This window comes from Podarcis tiliguerta (assembly GCF_965153285.1).
Source record: "Podarcis tiliguerta genome assembly, chromosome: 8".
Taxonomy (NCBI): domain Eukaryota; kingdom Metazoa; phylum Chordata; class Lepidosauria; order Squamata; family Lacertidae; genus Podarcis; species Podarcis tiliguerta.
Window position 1 is genome coordinate 25,633,702 of NC_139541.1, and position 17,830 is coordinate 25,651,531.

At 49.9% G+C, this 17,830-nt stretch overlaps 2 protein-coding genes across 5 annotated transcripts in view; both read left to right on the plus strand.

Annotated features, from left to right (window-relative positions):
- The window catches only part of GPR153 (G protein-coupled receptor 153), a 134,132-nt gene that overhangs the window by 108,645 nt on the left and 7,657 nt on the right, over positions 1-17,830 (plus strand). The gene's annotated exons all lie outside the window — the stretch shown is intronic.
- Positions 8,644-17,830, plus strand: part of CHD5 (chromodomain helicase DNA binding protein 5) — a 62,460-nt gene continuing 53,273 nt past the window's right edge. For 3 of the 4 annotated variants that reach the window (XM_083452035.1, XM_083452037.1, XM_083452038.1), the window contains exons 1-2: positions 8,644-8,966; positions 13,046-13,179. In XM_083452035.1, the coding sequence (XP_083308161.1) occupies positions 8,924-8,966; positions 13,046-13,179 (177 nt within the window). In that variant the 5' untranslated portion in view covers positions 8,644-8,923. The remainder of the gene's footprint in view (positions 8,967-13,045; positions 13,180-17,830) is intronic. The other variant, XM_083452036.1, reaches the window with a different exon arrangement.

Here is a 17,830-nt window from a genome sequence, read left to right on the forward strand (position 1 = left end):
AAGCACCTCAAGTTAAAATTGGGAATGTGTTGGGTGCTGGTGTTTTGAGAGGGTCATTGTGCCTGTGGGTGCCAGCCTAGGAGACTGGGCTGAGGGGAAGGTTCATCCCCTTTTATTGGGGTGGGATGAAAGGGCTGCTGCAATGCAGGTGTGGGGAATCTACAGGTGAAATTCGAAAAATTAGAATATTGTGGAAAAGTTCATTGATTTCAGTAATTCAACTTGAAAGATGAAACTAATATATGAGATAGACTCGTGGCATGCAAAGCGCGATATGTCAAGCCTTGATTTGTTATCATTGTGATGATCATGGCGTACAGCTGATGAAAACGCCAAATTAACAATCTCAGAAAATTAGAATATTCAAGGAAAATCAGCAAAACAAGATTGCAAATCAAGCAAGATTGGACCTCTGAGAAGTGGAAGCCCATCTCGCTCTGCATGTCATGAGTCGATCTCATATATTAGTTTCACCATTCAAGTTGAATTACTGAAATCAATGAACTTTTCCACGATATTCTAATTTTTCGAGTTTCACCTGTAACTACCAAGTCCCGTCTGCCCCAGGAAGCATGGTCAAGGTGGACGTTGGGAGTTGTAGTTCATCAGTGTCTAGATTCCTAAAGGCTCCCACACTTGCTGTGATGGAAAAGGCTTCATAATTGGAGAGGGGGGTGCAGAGCATGTGTTTGTATAATAGGGAAGAGGAGGCTGGTTTCAGAGGGGGGAGGGATGTATGAAGCAGTGTGTAGAGTATTGAAGGTGGTTGGGTTTGGGGTTTTGACAGATTCACTGGTGGCTTGCCAGAGGGTCTGGAAACCAAGTCTTAGGAGGAGCAGCTGAGGAAATTGGGGACGTTCAGCCTGGAGGAGAGAAGAGTTTGTGGAGGTGATATGACTGCCCCCTTCAAATAGCTAAAGGGCTGTCACATGGAAAATCTGAGCGAGCCTGTTTTCGGCTGCTCCAGAGGGGAAGAACCCAAACAAATGGATTCAAATGGCAAGAAATGAGATTCTGACTAAACTTTAGGAATAACTTTCTGACAGTAAAGAGCGGTTTGACAGTGGGTCAAAGTCCCTTGGACTTTTAAGCAGAGATTGGATGGCCATCTGCCAGGGGTTCTTTAGCTGTGATTTCTGAATTGCAGGGGGTTGGTTTGGATGACCCTTGGGGATCCCTTCGAACTATACACCCTGCTTTGTAGACGATGCTGGCACCACGGAACCTCTGCTACCCCAAGGCCATGCTTCTAGCTCCCTGGCTACTCCTTCCTACCTCTGTCCTTATTTCAAGTTTTGCTTAGATCTTCTTTCATCTGGGTGGAGTAAGATGAATTGGAGAGCAAATGCAGCTTGCTGACTGTGAAGGAAATTATAATAATTAATAATAATTTATTATTTATACCCCGCCCATCTGGCTGGGTCTCCCCAGCCACTCTGGGCGGCTTCCAAAAGAATATTAAAATACTGTGATACATCAAACATTAAAAGCTTCCCTAAACAGGGCTGCCTTCAGATGTCTTCTAAAGGTCTGGTAGTTGTTGTTCTCTTTGACATCTGGTGGGAGGGCGTTCCACAGGGAGGGCGCCACTACCGAGAAGGCCCTCTGCCTGGTTCCCTGTAACTTGGCTTCTCGCAGTGAGGGAACCGCCAGAAGGCTCTCGGTGCTGGACCTCAGTGTCCGGGTAGAGCGATGGGGGTGGAGACGCTCCTTCAGGTATACTGGACCGAGGCCGTTTAGGGCTTTAAAGGTCAGCACCAACACTTTGAATTGTGCTCGGAAACGTACTGGGAGCCAATGTAGGTCTTTCAAGACCGGTGTTATATGGTCTCGGCGGCTGCTCCCAGTCACCAGTCTGGCCGCTGCATTCTGGATTAGTTGTAGTTTCCGGGTCACCTTCAAAGGTAGCCCCACGTAGAGCGCATTGCAGTAGTCCAAGCGGGAGATAACCAGAGCATGCACCACTCTGGCAAGGCAGTCCGTGGGCAGATAGGGTCTCAGCCTACGTACCAGATGGAGCTGGTACACAGCTGCCCTGGACACGGATTTAACCTGTGCCTCCATGGACAGCTGTGAGTCCAAAATGACTCCCAGGCTGCGCACCTGGTCCTTCAGGGGCACAGTTACCCCATTCAGGACCAGGGAATCCTCCACACCTGCCCGCCTCCTGTCCCCCAGAAACAGTACTTCTGTCTTGTCAGGATTCAATCTCAATCTGTTTGCCGCCATCCATCCTCCAACCGCCTCCAGACACTCACACAGGACCGTCACCGCCTTCACTGGTTCTGATTTGAAAGAGAGGTAGAGCTGGGTATCATCTGCATACTGATGAACACCCAGCCCAAACCTCCTGATGATCTCTCCCAGCGGCTGCATATAGATGTTAAAAAGCATGGGGGAGAGGACAGAACCCTGAGGCACCCCACAAGTGAGAGCCCAGGGGTCTGAACACTCATCCCCCACCACAACTTTCTGAACACGGCCCAGGAGGAAGGAGCGGAACCACTGTATGACAGTACCCCCAGCTCCCAGCCCCTCAAGACGGTCCAGAAGGATGTTATGGTCGATGGTATCAAACGCCGCTGAGAGATCCAGCAGAACTAGGAAACAGCTCTCACCTTTGTCCCTAGCCCGCCGGAGATCATCAACCAGTGCGACCAAGGCAGTTTCAGTCCCGTGATGAGGCCTGAATCCCGACTGGAAGGGATCCAAATGGTCCGCTTCTTCCAGGCGTGCCTGGAGTTGTTCAGCCACCACTCGCTCAATCACCTTGCCCAAGAATGGAAGATTTGAGACTGGGCGATAGTTGGCCATCGTGGCCGCATCTAAAGATGGTTTTTTAAGAAGCGGTTTAATAACCGCCTCTTTCAGCGGGTCTGGGAAGACTCCCTCACAGAGGGAAGCATTCACCACCCCACGAAGCCCATCGCCCAGCCCTTCCCAGCTAGCTTTTATAAGCCAGGATGGGCAAGGATCAAGGAGACAGGTGGTTGGTTTCACTCGTCCAAGCAGCCTGTCCACATCCTCGGAGGTAACAGATTGGAATTGATCCCACGCAATTTGACTAGACAGGACTCTAGCACTCTCCCGCCCTGGCCCTGCTCCCACAGTGGCATCGACCTCTTCCCGAATCTGAGCGACTTTATCTGCAAAAAACTTTGCAAAATCATTGCAGGAGATCATGTGGCCCGTACTGGGCCCCGATGTAGCAGGTGGTTCCGCTAGATTGCGGACCACCTGAAAAAGTCTCCTGCTGCTGTTTTCTGCAGATGCAATAGAGGCAGTGAAGAAAGTCTTCTTCGCCGTCGCTACTGCCACTTGGTAGGCTCGACATTGAGCTCTAACCTGTGTCCGGTCAGCTTCAGAATGGGTCCTCCGCCACCGGCGCTCTAGCCGTCTCAACGATTGTTTCATTGCCCTCAGATCCGTGGAAAACCACGGGGCTGTCCGGGCTCCATGCAATCGGAGAGGGCGCTTCGGAGCCAAACAGTCAATAGCCCTGGTTAACTCCACATTCCAGCGGGCCACCAGGGAATCAGCTGAAAGGCCATCAACATGGGATAAAGCATCCCCTACCACTCTCTGGAAACCATTTGGATCCATTAAGTGGCGGGGGCGGACCATCCGAATCGGTCCCACCTCCCTGCAGAGGGGAAGGGTTGCGGAGAAGTCAAGTTGCACCAGGAAGTGGTCTGACCATGGCACTTCTTTTGTTTCGCTTTTACTTAGTGTCAGATCACCAACATCCATTGAGGTAAACACCAGGTCCAAGGCATGTCCGCGGCTATGGGTTGGGCCAAACTTATTCAGGGACAGCCCCATGGAGGCCATGCTTTCCACGAAGTCCCGAGCGGCCCCTTGTAAGGTCGTGTCGGCATGGATATTAAAATCCCCTAGGACAACCAAGCTAGGTGTCTCCAGGAGGACATCCGCCACGACCTGAAGCAGTTCGGGCAGGGAATCCTTGGTGCAGCGGGGAGGTCGGTACACCAGAAGGAATCCTGTACTGCCCCTATTGCCCAACTTCCAGAACATGCACTCAGAAAACTGGGTCTTCCCAATAGGACGCCTGGTGCAAACTAATGACTTCCTAAAAATCACTGCAACCCCCCCTCCCCGCCCACAAGGCCTGGGTTGCTGTGCGTAAGAGAAACCTGGTGGACAAGCAGCGGCAAGAACAGGCCCATCAGCTTCATCCAACCAAGTCTCTGTTACACATGCCAGGTCAAATCCTCCATCCATGATCAAGTCATGGATTGCAGTGGTTTTATGAATCATCGACCTGGCATTGCACAGCAGCACCTTCAGGCCATGTGGGTATCCCTTGCTGATTCTAGTATCCGTCCGGTCAGGACCAGACCCGGAGGCAGGGATAGTCCTCAGACAACGACTAAACCTGCCTCCTCTGTAATGACAAGGTCTGGTCTTAGCGTAACTCCTCCTCCTACCCGTGATCACTGAGATCGGTTGTCCCAGCGCATCCCCCTCTGTGGAACATGCCCCAGCCATTTTGTTGGCTGGGACCCACTCCCCGGCAGCCCTGACCCCTCCCCTTAAGAACAAAATAAGACCTTAAAACAATAAAAACAAAAACAAAAGACCCCAGAAAACAAAAAAACAATACAAATAAAAAACTATAAAATTACAAATCCGTTAAAACAAACAAATTCCCAACTAAACATCCATCCCACCCCCATCCACGTCCCCGCATATACAAAAAAATAAAAATAAAAAGAACAAGGAAAAATTTAAAACATTTTAAAAAAGCTCTGCGCCACTCCGGAACCCCCTGGGCCGCAGCAGCAGTGACAACAACCATCCCTGTGAGGCCTGTCAGGCCCCGCCCCGGGCCAGATGGTAAGTGGCAAGAAGGAGCAGGGCCCTCAGACACCCACACAGGAGAATCCTCCTGGGCAGCAGAGCGCAGCAGCAGTCCTTGTGAGGCTTCAGGCCCCACCCCAGGCCAGATGGTGAGTGGCAGGAAGGAGCAGGGCCCTCAGACACCCACACAGGAGAGTCCTCCTGGGCAGCAGAGCGCAGCAGCAGTCCTTGTGAGGCTTCAGGCCCCGCCCCGGGCCAGATGGTAAGTGGCAGGAAGGAGCAGGGCCTTCAGACACCCACACAGGAGAATCCTCCTGGGCAGCAGAGCGCAGCAGTCCTTATGAGGCTTCAGGCCCCGCCCCGGGCCAGATGGTAAGTGGCAGGAAGGAGCAGGGCCTTCAGACACCCACACAGGAGAATCCTCCTGGGCAGCAGAGCGCAGCAGTCCTTATGAGGCTTCAGGCCCCGCCCCAGGCCAGATGGTGAGTGGCAGGAAGGAGCAGGGCCTTCAGACACCCACACAGGAGAATCCTCCTGGGCAGCAGAGCGCAGCAGTCCTTATGAGGCTTCAGGCCCCGCCCCGGGCCAGATGGTAAGTGGCAGGAAGGAGCAGGGCCTTCAGACACCCACACAGGAGAATCCTCCTGGGCAGCAGAGCGCAGCAGTCCTTATGAGGCTTCAGGCCCCGCCCCGGGCCAGATGGTAAGTGGCAGGAAGGAGCAGGGCCTTCAGACACCCACACAGGAGAATCCTCCTGGGCAGCAGAGCGCAGCAGTCCTTATGAGGCTTCAGGCCCCGCCCCAGGCCAGATGGTGAGTGGCAGGAAGGAGCAGGGCCCTCAGACACCCACACAGGAGAGTCCTCCTGGGCAGCAGAGCGCAGCAGCAGTCCTTGTGAGGCTTCAGGCCCCGCCCCGGGCCAGATGGTAAGTGGCAGGAAGGAGCAGGGCCTTCAGACACCCACACAGGAGAATCCTCCTGGGCAGCAGAGCGCAGCAGTCCTTATGAGGCTTCAGGCCCCGCCCCAGGCCAGATGGTAAGTGGCAGGAAGGAGCAGGGCCTTCAGACACCCACACAGGAGAATCCTCCTGGGCAGCAGAGCGCAGCAGTCCCTGTGAGGCTTCAGGCCCCGCCCCGGGCCAGATGGTGAGTGGCAGGAAGGAGCAGGGCCCTCAGACACCCACACAGGAGAATCCTCCTGGGCAGCAGAGCGCAGCAGTCCCTGTGAGGCTTCAGGCCCCGCCCCAGGCCAGATGGTGAGTGGCAGGAAGGAGCAGGGCCCTCAGACACCCACACAGGAGAATCCCCTGCTGCAAATTCCCACGTTGACTGTTGCAGCAACTTGTGGAAGAGGGGTTTCTTTTGCCAGGCAAACTAGTCTTTTTGCTTTTGAGGAACAGAAGAGGTTGAGGAAAGCTTTTTCCCCAGATTTTTTTTTTAAATTAAAAAAACCCCAATATTAAGTTTGCCAAGCTGTGCAGGGTGAACATCCAAGTACTCTGGCTATTGTGTCAGCCAGTAGTTAAGGAAAGCAATGAGAGAGATTTTTTATTTATTAAATACTGCTAAGCTGGCATTTGTCCATTGTCCATGGAGTTTTCTTTTCTTGGCAGGGATACTGGAGTGGCTTGCCGGTTCCTGCTTCAGGTGGATCACGTTTGGTCAAAACTCTCCACTATGACCTGTCCATCTTGGGTGGCCCTGCACGGCATAGCTCATAGCTTCTCTGAGTTATTCAAGCCCCTTCGCCACGGCAAGGCAGTGATCCATGAAGGGGCACTGTGGGAGGCAGTGGAAGACAGGAGTGCCTGGCGTGCTCTGGTCCATGGGGTCACGAAGAGTCGGACACGACTAAACAACAACAAAGCTGGCATTTCACACCAAATAATATTAAGGATACTTAACAGTATTTCAGAAGTTGGTTGGAGGTGCCGTGATGGCAAAGGTTGGAGGTGCCGCGAGTGTCATTAGTCCAACCCCCTGCAATGCAGGAAGCTTTTGCACTATGTGGAGCTCGAATCCACAACCCTGAGATTAAGAGACTCAAGTTCTACTGACTGTACAATCCCACAGTGACTTCCTCGAAAGAATAATGGGAACTGTAGTTTGTTAAGGTGCTGGGAATTGTAGGTCTGTGAAGGGGGGAAACTACGATTCCCGGGATTCTTTGGGGAGAAATAATGCGCTTGAAGCGTGGGTATAATTTGCTTTCAATGTATGGTGTAATCTACCTGCAAACAAAACCAGACTGAATGCTCAATTAACCGGTCATCTGGAAGAGAGCAGAGTAATAAGCAAAGACGTCTGGTTGCCTTAGTTTTGGAGAGGTACAGCCTAAAGGTGAGGGATCATTTGGGATCCAGTCCAAGTTTGGATCCTTGGGGCTGTTAGATTGGCTGTGGAATCTCCATTTGACTCTGCTGTGTCACAAACCTCCCCAGGATGGCTGTGGGGCTTTCCCAGGGACCTAATTTGCTGCTCCCCTTGTGGGTTGCCAGCTATCCAAAGTGAGGAAGCCCTGAGTTCGAATCCTCACTTGGGCACAGGTCACACCAGTCTCCTCCCTGTCCTCCTTCAGGTTAACCAGCGACATCTCTAAATACCATCTGCTGGGGAATACAAACAGGGAGAGAGTGTGCCTGCCCAGTGTGTAGTGGCTGTGAAAAAAGGCAAATTCCATGCTAGGGATCATCAGGAAAGAAACTGAAACTTTTGATATCATAGTGCCGTTATAGAAATCTATGGCGCATTTGCAGTACTGTGTGCGGTTCTGCTCACCTCACCTCAAAAAGGATATTGTGGAGTTGGAGAAGGTTCAGGAAAGGGCAACCAAAATGATCAAGGAAAAGCTTCAGAGTTTGGGACTTCAGTTTAGAGAAACGGTGAATAAGAGGGGATGTGATGGAACTGAAGAAAGCTCTCTCTCATAATAGGGATGTCCAAGAATGCTGGAAGATGCAGGACAGATAAGAGGAAGTCTTCCTTCTGGCAGTGCATGAACTATGGAACTCCCTCGTACAGGAGACAGTGATGGCCATCAGCCCAGAGGACTGGGCAAATTTATGGCTGCCAATGGCTACTAACCCTGATGGCTATGTTCCGGCTTCACTGTTGCAGGCAGCAGACCCCCTGAATAACAGTTGCTGGGAATTGCAGTTGGGCAAAAGGTGCTCCTGTTCTTGGGTCCCACTTGCAGGTTCCCCATAGGCATCTCCCCCTGCAAGAACAGGAGGTTGGTCTGTTATTTATTTGTTGCATCGGTATCCCACCTTTCCTCAAGGTGGCCTCCTCCCCACTTTGCCCTTACAACAACCCTGTGAGGTAGATTAGGCAGGGAATGAGTGGCTGGTCCAAGGTCATCCTGTGAGCTTAGTGGCCAAGTGGAGATTTGAAGCCTGGACTCTAACCACGACGCCACCATGGGTTCTCTAGCCTTGATGGGCCTTTGGCATGGCTTTTTGGAGAAAAGCTTAAATAAATGGTCCTTTAAAAAGAAAAACAAATGCCAAATCAAAGTATCTCCCCTCAGAAATATTGTGGTCCTTTTCTCATATCGCATTGTCCCTGCAGGATCAACCCTCTCAATCCCAACCCATCTTTTCCTCCCTGCGCCTCTCACTTTCCTGGTGCGTAAAAATCTCCGCGGGGAGGATTCTTGGAGGGGCGTTTGTGCGTGTTTGGGGAGCTGGGGAGGGGGCTTGCTTTGGCTGTCTACCGAGAGAGATGCTGCCGCCGCCGCCGCCGCCGCCGGTGGTGTGCCCAAAATGATGGGATGCGGTTGCCAAGGTAACCAGACTGGACGTCAGCGCGCGCGCCTGGGCATGTGTGCGCGGCCGCCGCTCCGGGCTGGCTTGTGCGAGGTGGGTCCAGCGCGCTCCTCCTCCTCCTCCTGCGCGGCTGCGGATCGCGGCGGGGCAGGCAGCGGCGAGAAGGAGGAGGAGGAAGAAGAGGGGCCGTTTTCTGCCCCCCTCCCGCGCGCCGGGCTCTCGAGCACCCCCTCTCCATCCCTCCCCAGTCGCTGCAGCGGCCATCTTCGCTGCCTCGCCCTCCGCAGCGCAACGTGCGCACCGGGCGGAGGCTGCCGCCGCTCAGCCCGCGGAGCGATGCGCGGCGCGGAGGAGCCGCAGATCGCGGAGGACATGTCAGGTAGGTGGAGAAAGCGTGGGGAGAAATAAGAGGGGGAGACAAAACCTGACCCGAGTGGGGGCTCAGATGGGAGGGTGCACCTCTTTCCCCAAAACAGCCCAAAGAGGAGCCCCGCTGGGTCAGGCATCTTTCTCCAAGGTGGCCTGCAAGATTGCCCCCATGCTGGAAGGGGGGGGGCTCTCCCAAACAGGGCCCTGAGGTGGTGGCCCCTTTCCCTCTCTGATCACCTACTTGAGGTAGACTGCCCCTGCCCATGGAGGCTCCCTTTAGCTTATCCAAAGGCTTGTTGGGCGCCTCTCTCCATCCGATCCTGGAGTCTGGATGCAGCAGGGCAAAGCCACTAGAATAATAAAATTGTAGATTTGGAGGGGACCCCCAGGGTCATCTAGTCCAACCCCTTAAAATGCAGAAATCACAGCCGGAGAATCCCTGACTCTGAATCCGAGCTCTGTTTCCAAAACCTGCAATGAAGGAGAGTCCCCCACCTTCTGAGGGAGGCCCTTCCACAGCTCAGAAAGTTGTTCCTAAGGTTTAGTAGTCGGTTTGGGTTCCACCCTCTGGAGCAGCAGAAAGATGGCTATCAGATTAGCTCTCAGTCTTCTCCACATCTCTTTGAGCCTCTGGAGTTTAGAAGTGTGCTACCTTACCTCCCCACCCTAGCTAATAGCTGTCCTCAGTAAGCCTATTCAAAGGGAGGGCGGTGATTTGCACACACCCTTCTGAAATCGACAGGGCTTCCTGCCAAGCCTGAGCACAGGTTGTAAATAACGTTTGACAAGTAGCAGATGTTCTTTGGAGGCCTTTGCAAGCCTGATAGGACATCCTGGGAAAGTGTGCCCCTCTGGGCCAGGTGACCAGTGGTCCTTCGGATCCAGTATTCCGTCTCCAGAGAGACCTCAGGGAATTCCTAAAATGGGACACACAAGAGGGGCACTCATCCTCTGTTCCTTTTCATTTAAGAACATAAGGAGAATGCTGCTGGATCAACCCAAAGGTCCATTGAGTCCAGCATCCTGTTCTTACAGTGGCCAACCAGATGCCTGTGGGAAGCCAGCAAGCACATGATCAGTCTCTCCCCATCTGTAGCATTCAGAAGCATCACTGCCTCCTACCACGAAGGCACAGCTTAGCCATTGTGGCTAGTAGCAGTCAATAGCCTTCTCTTCCAGATATTTCCCCCCCTAATCCTCTTTTAAGACCATTCAAGTTGGTGGCCACCCCTGCCTCATGTGGGAGTGAGTTCCACAGTTCAACAATGCACTGCATGAAGAAGGACTTTATTTTATCATTGGTCCTGAACCTTCCAACATTCAGCTTTATTGGACGACTTCTAGTGTTTTGAGAGAGGAAGGAAAACTTATCTCTGACCACTTTCTCTCTGACATGGATAGTTTTATAAACTTCTATAAATTTTATAAATTAAATTTTTTATAAACTTTTATAAATTTCTCGTGTCCTGGGGTTTCCTTCTGACGAATGGGGAGGGCCCCACTTGGCTCTAAGCTGATGCTGGATATATCCTCAGGCCTCTTTGGAAACTGCCAAAGATGCTCACTGCTGTTGCTATTCACTGATGTTATAGTGAACTCTGAAACTTAATTAGCAAAGTCCACTAGGTGGGTTCTCAGCTGTTCACTCCTGTCTTAGTGACCTGGAAGCTTGCCTTGCTAGTTTTAAGAGGTTACCATATTGGTCTCCAAAGGATGCTACTAAATAATATGGTTATCCATTTGCTTGGTCTTTGGGTGCTTTGCCTAATAATGTTTCCTTTTCTGCTTCAAGCTACTTGAAGAAAAAAGTGCCTTAATGAACTAACACTTTGACGTTGGCACAATTTGTCCTGTTTTATGGGGAGGGGTTTTTGAGCTATGGGGGAACCTCTGAAGTCCTGCACCCCCTGCACTAGAAATACAGTGGTACCTCGGGTTAAGTACTTAATTTGTTCTGGAGGTCTGTACTTAACCTGAAACTGTTCTTAACCTGAAGACCCCTTTAGCTAATGGGGCCTCCTCCTACTGCTGCTGTGCCGCCGGAGCACAATTTATGTTCTCATCCTGAAGCAAAGTTCTTAACCTGAAGCAATACTTCTGGGTTAACGGAGTCTGTAACCTGAAGCGTATGTAACCTGAAACGTATGTAACCCGAGGTACCACTGTCCTTCTGCAACGTTGCTGCAGGAACACACATACTTTCAAGCCTCTCATTTTCAAGTGCTTCTGCCAGTAATCTTGACAACAATCCTGTAAAGTAGGTCAGTATTGTTGTCCCCATAATGCAGATGGTGGCTCTGAGGCTGAGAGATAATATCCTTAAGGGCAGAGGCAGGGTTAGTCATGCAATATGTTTGGGAGGGGGTTGCACTCCCCCTTAAGAATATGGGTTATAATTGCTGGATCCAAACGCTGATCCTGGATATCTAATGAAAGCCACTGTGACTATTACCTTGGCAAGATCCAGCTTAGATTACTATAAGGCACTCACTCTTCATAGGGCTGCCCTTGAAGAATGTTTTGGGAAGGGACAAATGACCACCTTCAAATATAATAGCCATTTCAAATATCTGCCACATGGAAGATGGAGCAAACTTGTTTTCTGCTGTTCCAGAGGGTACAACTTGAACCAATGGACAAGCAAGGAGATTCCAATTAAACACGAGGAAGGACGTTCTGACAGTTGCTGGAAACCACAGGAGCAGAGAGTGATATTGTGCTCAGATCCTGCTTGTGGCTTGTGGTCATTTGACTGGTCACTGTGAGAAAAGGATGCTAGACTACTTTATCACAAGCTCACCTGAACCTGTGACTGAAGGCCACCTGCTGCACCAGAACTGTAACAGCACTTTGCACCTATTTATAACCTGCCTTCGTTCAATCAAAGTCTGCATACATGGGGTGGTCTCCTATGCAGGTGCTGACAAAGCTCAGATCACCTTAACTTCAGCAAGGGCTGCACTAGGCACATTTTGGACCTTATTCAAGGCATGCCTTAGCATTGGCCCCATGATTCCTACAACAGCCCTGTGAGGTTGGCAATGTATTTGCAGGTTTTGAACTTTTTTTTTCATATTTGCTGGCTGTGTGTGTGTATGAGAGAGTGTTGGAGCCACACACTCTAACTACAGTGAGTCAGAATGATGCAGCCTCAGAGGAGCACCCCTACCACATCTCTGAATGAGTCCTCTTTCTGGACCTGGCCTCCTCTGCTGCATTTGCAGTGGGTGGGCCAATCATTCCTGATGCAGACAAGCAGCAGAATGACCCCTTCGCACCAAAGGCTGATGCTAAGAAGTCAAGTCTCTAGTCATGAATCATGCAGAGACACAACGGGCAGAATCAATACTGTGCTGGAGGCCAGCACAGCCAAAGGCCTGGGGAAAAGGAAATGGTTTTGCCTAGCACCTCAAAGTATGTTATGATGACGCCAGGCGAGCCTCCATAGGAAGAGCATTCCATAAGCAGGGAGCCACCACTGAAAAACCCTGTTCTCCTATTGTCACCCTCTGGACCTCTCACGGAGGAGGCACATGGAGAAGGGCCTCAGGTGATGATTGCAGGGTCTGGGTCGGTTTGTATGGGGAGAGGCAGCCATTATAAATAATTAATATAAATAAATGTTTATTTATACCCCGCCGTTCCCGGTTTAAAAACCGGGCTCAGGGCGGCTAACAGCAAATATAAAACATTGATTAAAATGCGACTTAAAAACAGCATAAAACAGCATAAAATACAACATAAAATGCAGCATCAATACCAATACAATTTAAAAAATCAGGGTCATTTTTGTAAAAACAAACAAACCAGTCAGTAGACATCAAATGATCACCAGGGCTAACTGGCCAAGTTGGTCCTACTAGGGCCAGCAAGGAGACCAGGGAAGAATTTAAATGTGGGGTCCCAGAAAGGGTTTCTTCATAGAAGAAGAAAGGGAAAAGGGAATAGAGGATTAGGCTAATTCAAATTGAAGGCCGGGCGGAATAGCAGACAGCCGTTGAGGTTCTAATGGCCTGATTAAGTGTACAGCTAAAACAGCTGTTTCCTGGATCCCAGTTTATTGACCGATCCCTTTCCTTCCTGGTCTAGAAGAAGAGGATGGAGTCCTGGAAGATCTGGAGGAGTTTTATCCTGAGGAGCAGGTGAACACCCAGAAGAAGAAGAAGAAGGCCAAGAAGCTGAAGGAGAACAAGGCAGCTAAAGTCAAGAGGAAGAAGAAGGAGGTATGTTTTCTTGGGTTTTCTGGGATGAGGAAAGCAGGGGTAAGAGGTCTACACTTGCACGATTGTCCAGTTTATCTTGAGATATTGTATGTACCTTCAGAAATGCTGAATTGGCTTATGTCAGCGATGAGGACCCTTCAGACCCAAAAGCCATACATAACTCCAGCCCTCTGGGTCTCCTCCTGTGAATCTCCTCTCAGCTGTTTAGCTGAGAGAAGGAAAGGAAGGGCTTGATGTTATGCAAAGTGCACAATAACATCCCCTTTCCCTTGCAAGGAGATCTGCTACAAGAAGATCAAAGCAATGGGAAAGGTGTCTCAGCAGAGAGGTAGACTTGTGCTGTTTGCAAATATGCAAAACAAAACCCCACCCCAAAGAATCCATGCATTTTGCAATTTCACATGTGCAGTTTTAAGAATGAAATCGCATTTTGAAATGTGAGGCTTTGGGTCATTGTAAAGCAGTACTTGCAGTTCAGCTGCTTGTGGACATTACAATTTAGGGAGGAGAACAGTATTTGTAGAGAGCAAGAGGGAATGAAAGGAGTCACGAGGGATTCACAGTTCACAGTAAGCTGAGGCATGGTTGGGCCCCCAATCTCAAGATTGCGTGGCAGGCACCTCAGCACCATAATGGGTTGTAGTCAATGTTAGACCTAATCAGAGTAGACCCACTGAAATTGATGCACATGGCAAATTTAGCTCATTGGGCTCTCCTTTATTGGAGGTTTATAAGCAGGGGCTGCTCAGCCATCTGTCCAGGATTCCTGCATTGCAGAGGGCTGGATGGTGACCCTTGGGGTCCCTTCCAACTCTACGCTTCTATGGTTTGATAAATCCTGTGAATTCTAGCAACTGATATTCAGAAGCCTTTCTGCAGGGCATAGCCATCGTGACTGGTAGCCAGTGATAACTTTATCTGCCATGATTTTGTCTCATCCTCTTCTGAAGCCATCCAAGTTGGTAGCCATCACTTCTTTCTGTGAGAGTGAGTTCCATTGTTTAATTTGGTGTTGCATGAAGAACTTTATTTTACTTGTCCTGAATCTTCCAACGTCCAGCTTCCTTGTATGTCCACAAGCTCCAGAGTTATGTGAGAGGGAGATAAACTTGGTCCATTTTCTCCATGCCACGCATCGTTTTTTTAAGCTTCTGTGATGTTGCCTCTTACTCACCTTGTCTCTGAACTATAAAGTCCCAAACACTGCAACCTTTCCCGGTGTGTGTGTGTGTTAATCCCTATCCGATGGATCATTTTGGTTGCCCTTTCCTGGCCCCACTGGACAGAATATCCTCCCTCTGGCGGCAGTCTGGATTTGCAAAGTACAGTGGTACCTCGGGTTAAGTACTTAACTCATTCCGGAGGTCTGTTCTTAACCTGAAACTGTTCTTAGCCTAAGGTACTTTAGCTAATGGGGCCTCCAGCTGCTGCTGCTGCACTGCCAGAGCACAATTTCTGTTCTCATCCGAAGCAAAGTTCTTAACCCAAGGTACTATTTCTGGGTTAGCAGAGTCTGTAACCTGAAGCGTATGTAACTCGAGGTACCACTGTATTAGCAGATGCTGCTGATGTTTGTATGTCCTGGACCTCTTGGCACGAGATCTAGATTTCAAAAGGGAAGTTTGAGGAAAGGGCCAAGGTGTTCACACAATATGCGTGCACTAATTCAGATCTCCGTGTAGGCAGGATCCCGCTGTGGCTGTTTCTGCCCCATCCTCTCCACCTTACCGGAAGTGTTTTCTCCAGCATCTTGGGCCTTCTCCTCCATGTGATACTCCAGCTGCATTGCAGCACCTCATTTACAGTTTGTCCCTGGTGGCTGGCTGTAAATCTTGGCAGCTCGCTGCTGTACCAACCGTTCTCTGTCTGTGGATGGTGCATCTGAGGGAGGGGAGAGGACTTTGGGGGACGCTTTTTGGAGAGAGCGGGGTGGCGGGACGGAGGGCTGCCTGCACTCCGCAGTTCCACAAGCAGGACCCAGTTTCCTGGCCATCTCTGTTTTCCAACAGAGCAAGTTTCTAGCCTTGCGAAGAAGTGATCGGAAGCATGTGGACAATGCCTAGATAAGAAATCCTGGAAGCTGGAAGGGAATAAGGCTCTCAAGAGTCAGAGAGCCTTTGATGCCTCCTTACCTTGAAACAGGGGAAAGACTGTAGCTCAGTAGTAGAGCAACTGCCTTGCATGAGGAAGGTCACAAGTTCAATCCTTGGCTTCTCCAGTTAGCATTGAGAAAAGACGCTTGCCTGAAAATTTTAATTTTATTATTTGTGCCTCGCCCATTTGACTGGGTTTCCTCAGCCACTCCAGGCAGCTTACAACATATACAAAAACATGATAAAACATGAAACCCTGGAGAGGTGCTGCCGGTCAGTGTAGGCAGTACTGAGCTGGATGGCCCAATGGCCTGATTCCATATAAGGCAACTTCCTATGTTTCTCTACATACATTCTTCACAGGGAAATGAAAATTATGCCCAGCAATGCAAATGCCCTTAATTTGCATCAAGGACACATAATTATGTTTGGAATTTGTGCCGAATAATGATAATAATGATAATAGTGTTATTATTTTAAATGTACAAAGTGTACAGAGTCCTGGCTGCAGAATGACATTATACAGCTCAGGAAAGGCTAAGCAAGGCCAGAGGTTTCTGCTCCTGATGCACATAGAGAGGAGCCCACATTCATCCTGGGAGTTTTATGCTCTTGCAAGACACAAGGACGAAATTAAAAGGATACACCCTCCCACGACAGAAATGAATGTATAGATTTCCTGCTCATGATTCTGAAGGTGCTTGGGCATGCAAGCAACGCCTCCTTTGTTTGGGTGAGCATTTACGGTGTTGCTCTAATTAGCAGAAGTGTTGGCTTCTGCATCTGCCTGTCTCTCTTCTCCGGATTCTGGTAGCAATTTGCATCGGTTGACGGCACAGACATGCGTGGGAGCGGCTCACCCACCTGTTACGAAGAAGAGATGGGTGGGGAAACAGTGGCCGTCTTCCTGGTGGTGACGCAGAACACCGTTCTCCAAGCCGATGTGTGTTTGGGGGGAGAGGGAGGGGAGGTTTACACACCAACCTTTGTTGATCCTGATTCTCAGCAGCAGCTCTGAGTTTAAGGCACCCCTCCTGGACTGGGTGCCCTACAGATGTTTCTGGACTGCAGTTCCTAACACCCCTGATCATTGGTCATGTTGGCTGGGGCTGATCGGAGTCAGGAGTCCAGCAACATCTGCTGGGCAAGAGGTTCAGGGAGGTGGGCTAACACTGACTGTATACTGGCTCTCCTGGGCTTCAGATGGGGGTCTTTCTCAACACTCCCAGGGGATTTTCTGCATGTGAGGTGCGTGCTGCTTCCATGAGCCACCGAGTGGAATGTTTCCTAATTGAAAGAAATGGGCAAAACTGACCAGCACACAGAACACCTTGCTAGTTTATCTGGTCCTCCTTTGGGCTATCGTGGCACAATCCAGTGACTAATCTTGGCATGTGATCTTCCCAGAGGCTGAACACTGTTGGAGAACAGGACACTAGGCTGAGCGGATCCTTATTTTGATCCAACAAGTTGCAAGGGGGAAGGGATGTTGGTCCTCTCAACGGTGCTTCAGGCTGGATCCAAGTATCCATTTCTCTTTCTTTAAATTTACCTCCTCTGTTTGTGGAGAAGAATGGAGAAGGTGCATGCAGTCATCTATCCTGTGATAGACTACTAATGGGGTGGGCAGCATGACCAGGGGTCAGAGATTATGGGGATTTTGGTCTAAGAACATCTTGAGGTCCTCAGGCTGGTTGACAGAATCCTGAGCCAGACAGACCAATGGCTTGATTTTGTATAAAGCTGGTTCATCAAATCATAGAATTGCAGAGTTGGAAGGGACCCCAGGGATCATCTAGTCCAACCCCCTGCAATGCTTCTTCATGCAAGTGGCTTCGCCCATTTTTAGCAGGAGCTGATCTTACCCAGGACTTGTGCATACAGATAGCAGCTGTCAGATAACAGATCTGTCAGGCTCTGAACTGTCCATTCTGAAGCCTAGCTTGCCCCTTTAAGCAGGATATGAATTAACAGTTAATTAAAAATAATAATTACAGTTGGCAGTAGGTCATGGGCAAGGGCCCTGAGATCCTTTGAAGTGGGGGTGCTGGCGAGTGGCCCCTAGAAAATCCTGCATATGAGCTCGTCTGTCTTCTGATGGGGAGATTTTGGGTTTCCAATCTTTTAGTGTGATGGGCTGTGCCCTGTGGAACTCCCTACCAGTTGAATTTTGGTCGGAGCTGCTCCTGCTCAATTTTAGATGATGTTTTAGATGACAGACCTTTCGTACTTGATTTTTCTTTTTTTCCTTTTTTTCTGCCAACAGGCTCTTACTGATGTGTTTGTGATGTTTGTATTGTGCTTTTCATATGTATACCGCCTTGCGATATTTTCTTCAACAAGGTGGCTCATAAATATTTAAATAAAATAAAATAAAATTATAGTGTAGATTATGTACTGTACCCTGCAGCTGCAAACCCTTCTTGATACATGTATTACTGCAGATGTGACCTGTGGTGTGTGTGTGTGTGTGTGTGTGTGTGTGTGTGAGAGAGAGAGAGAGAGAGAGAAGAGCTGATTTCTCCTCTGCCTCCCCTGCATCTGCATATCTGTATCTG